Raw genomic sequence first — 1,599 nt, 5'->3', positions numbered from 1 at the left:
GTCAGCTCAGCTTTTACAAAACAGTGTTTTTGTAAGAAAATACTAGTTTATCTCAAAGTGTGTTTCTTTTCACATTGTATATATATATATATATATATATATATATATATATATATATATATATATATATATATATATATATATATATATATATATATATATATATATATATATATATATATATATATATATATATATATATATATATTAGCACGAAATGTCCAGCAATAACACTATGAACAACAAAAAAATAAATATAAAACTGGACTCTGGAGGATGGTTGTCAGTTTAATGAAACTAATTCCCAGATAATTTTTTCCACGGTCGACAGACACGTACGAAAGTTGTCATAATCTGTTTTGTCGAGCATGTAGAATAAGGCGGTGAGGAGGCGGAACACCCTGAGGTTGAAGCGGAGGCAAAGGGTGTAGTCGTCAGGTATAATCACGTCCTCACCATACTCCATCCAGGTGGTATCCCGCTGGGTTCTGTCCATGTTGAATTCCAGTACACGAACCGTCTTGCTGCCGTGATCTGCCGTGTCTATGGGTAGGATGATTAGACAGATGAATTAAGTCTTTGGAAAGCCTCACTTATGTATTAGTATTTTCTGTCTACCACTAGACGAACATACTTAACCCAATGAAACTCCTGCAATATAGACATAAAGGGTTAGATCCAATCTCAGTTAATCATTTTACTGTGATTAGTAAAAGTGGGACAAGAGACCAGTTGGCAAAAGGAAGGGTATTGGAAGAAAAATTGCACCGAAGAGGGGACAACTAATAAATATGGCAATTATGAAGAAGAACAATCAAGAAAGGAGCTAACTTCTGAAAACGGCCATTACGTAAATGACAAACAAGATCAGTTAAGGAAAATGGAAAACAATAAAAAGTACAACTAAGAAAAGGGACAATTTAGGAACAGAGTAACAACGAAAAAGGATAGTCCAAAAGAGGGGCTAGTCTAAGTACCTGTAAAGAAAATGAGCAATAAGAAGAAATCGTTTCTATAAAAAATAAAGTTACCACTTTCTACCGTAGTTCCATCTGCCAAGAGGAACAGGACAGCAGGCACGTGGAAGAGGTTTAGAGGAAAGGAAAATAAGAAAAAGAGTGATAAGAAAAGGAGCAGCTGATAACAAAGAGCAATTACCTCTCTGTCCCGTCGTCCAGTCGATCAAGAGGAAGACGATGATGGCGAAGAGGAGGAAAAGGACGAGGAGGAAGTTGCATGACCTCTGACCCATGGTGACCCCTAATTGTCTCCACCACGACACAGGTCAGCGGGATATGTCTGATCAAAGATAAACGCCGGCCATGACCTTCGGCGAATTTGGATTTTTGAGTTAGGAGAGGGGAAAATGTGAGAGAGAATGAGAGAGGGGGAAAAAAGTTAACAGTGGGTTGTGTGAAGGGGAGAAAGAAAGGAAAAGCAATAGAAAGACAAATAAGAGGTCAGGTGAAACAGACGACCAAAAAAAAATCAAATGCAGTTCACTAGGTTAGAGAGAAAATTGGTACAGAGCAGCGATAGAAAAATTGACAGTGGGTTATATAAAATAGGAATAGAAAAAAATCCCGGAGAATAATGCAG

At 37.1% G+C, this 1,599-nt stretch overlaps 1 protein-coding gene across 1 annotated transcript in view; it reads right to left on the bottom strand.

Annotated features, from left to right (window-relative positions):
• Window positions 1–1,252, bottom strand: part of LOC145413514 (uncharacterized) — a 38,026-nt gene extending 36,774 nt beyond the window's left edge. Inside the window, exons 1-2 of the mRNA XM_080283210.1 lie at window positions 1,159–1,252; window positions 340–543 (exon numbers count right to left, since the gene is read on the bottom strand). Of these exons, the coding sequence (XP_080139336.1) occupies window positions 340–543; window positions 1,159–1,252 (298 nt within the window). The remainder of the gene's footprint in view (window positions 1–339; window positions 544–1,158) is intronic.
• Window positions 1,253–1,599: the final 347 nt, after the last annotated feature.

Source organism: Coenobita brevimanus, chromosome 96, assembly GCF_032717465.1.
Source record: "Coenobita brevimanus isolate Jiangsu-jjx chromosome 96, ASM3271746v2, whole genome shotgun sequence".
NCBI classification, from domain to species: domain Eukaryota; kingdom Metazoa; phylum Arthropoda; class Malacostraca; order Decapoda; family Coenobitidae; genus Coenobita; species Coenobita brevimanus.
The sequence above is the reverse complement of the archived record's forward strand: the minus strand, read 5'-3'. Positions and strand labels throughout refer to the sequence as shown.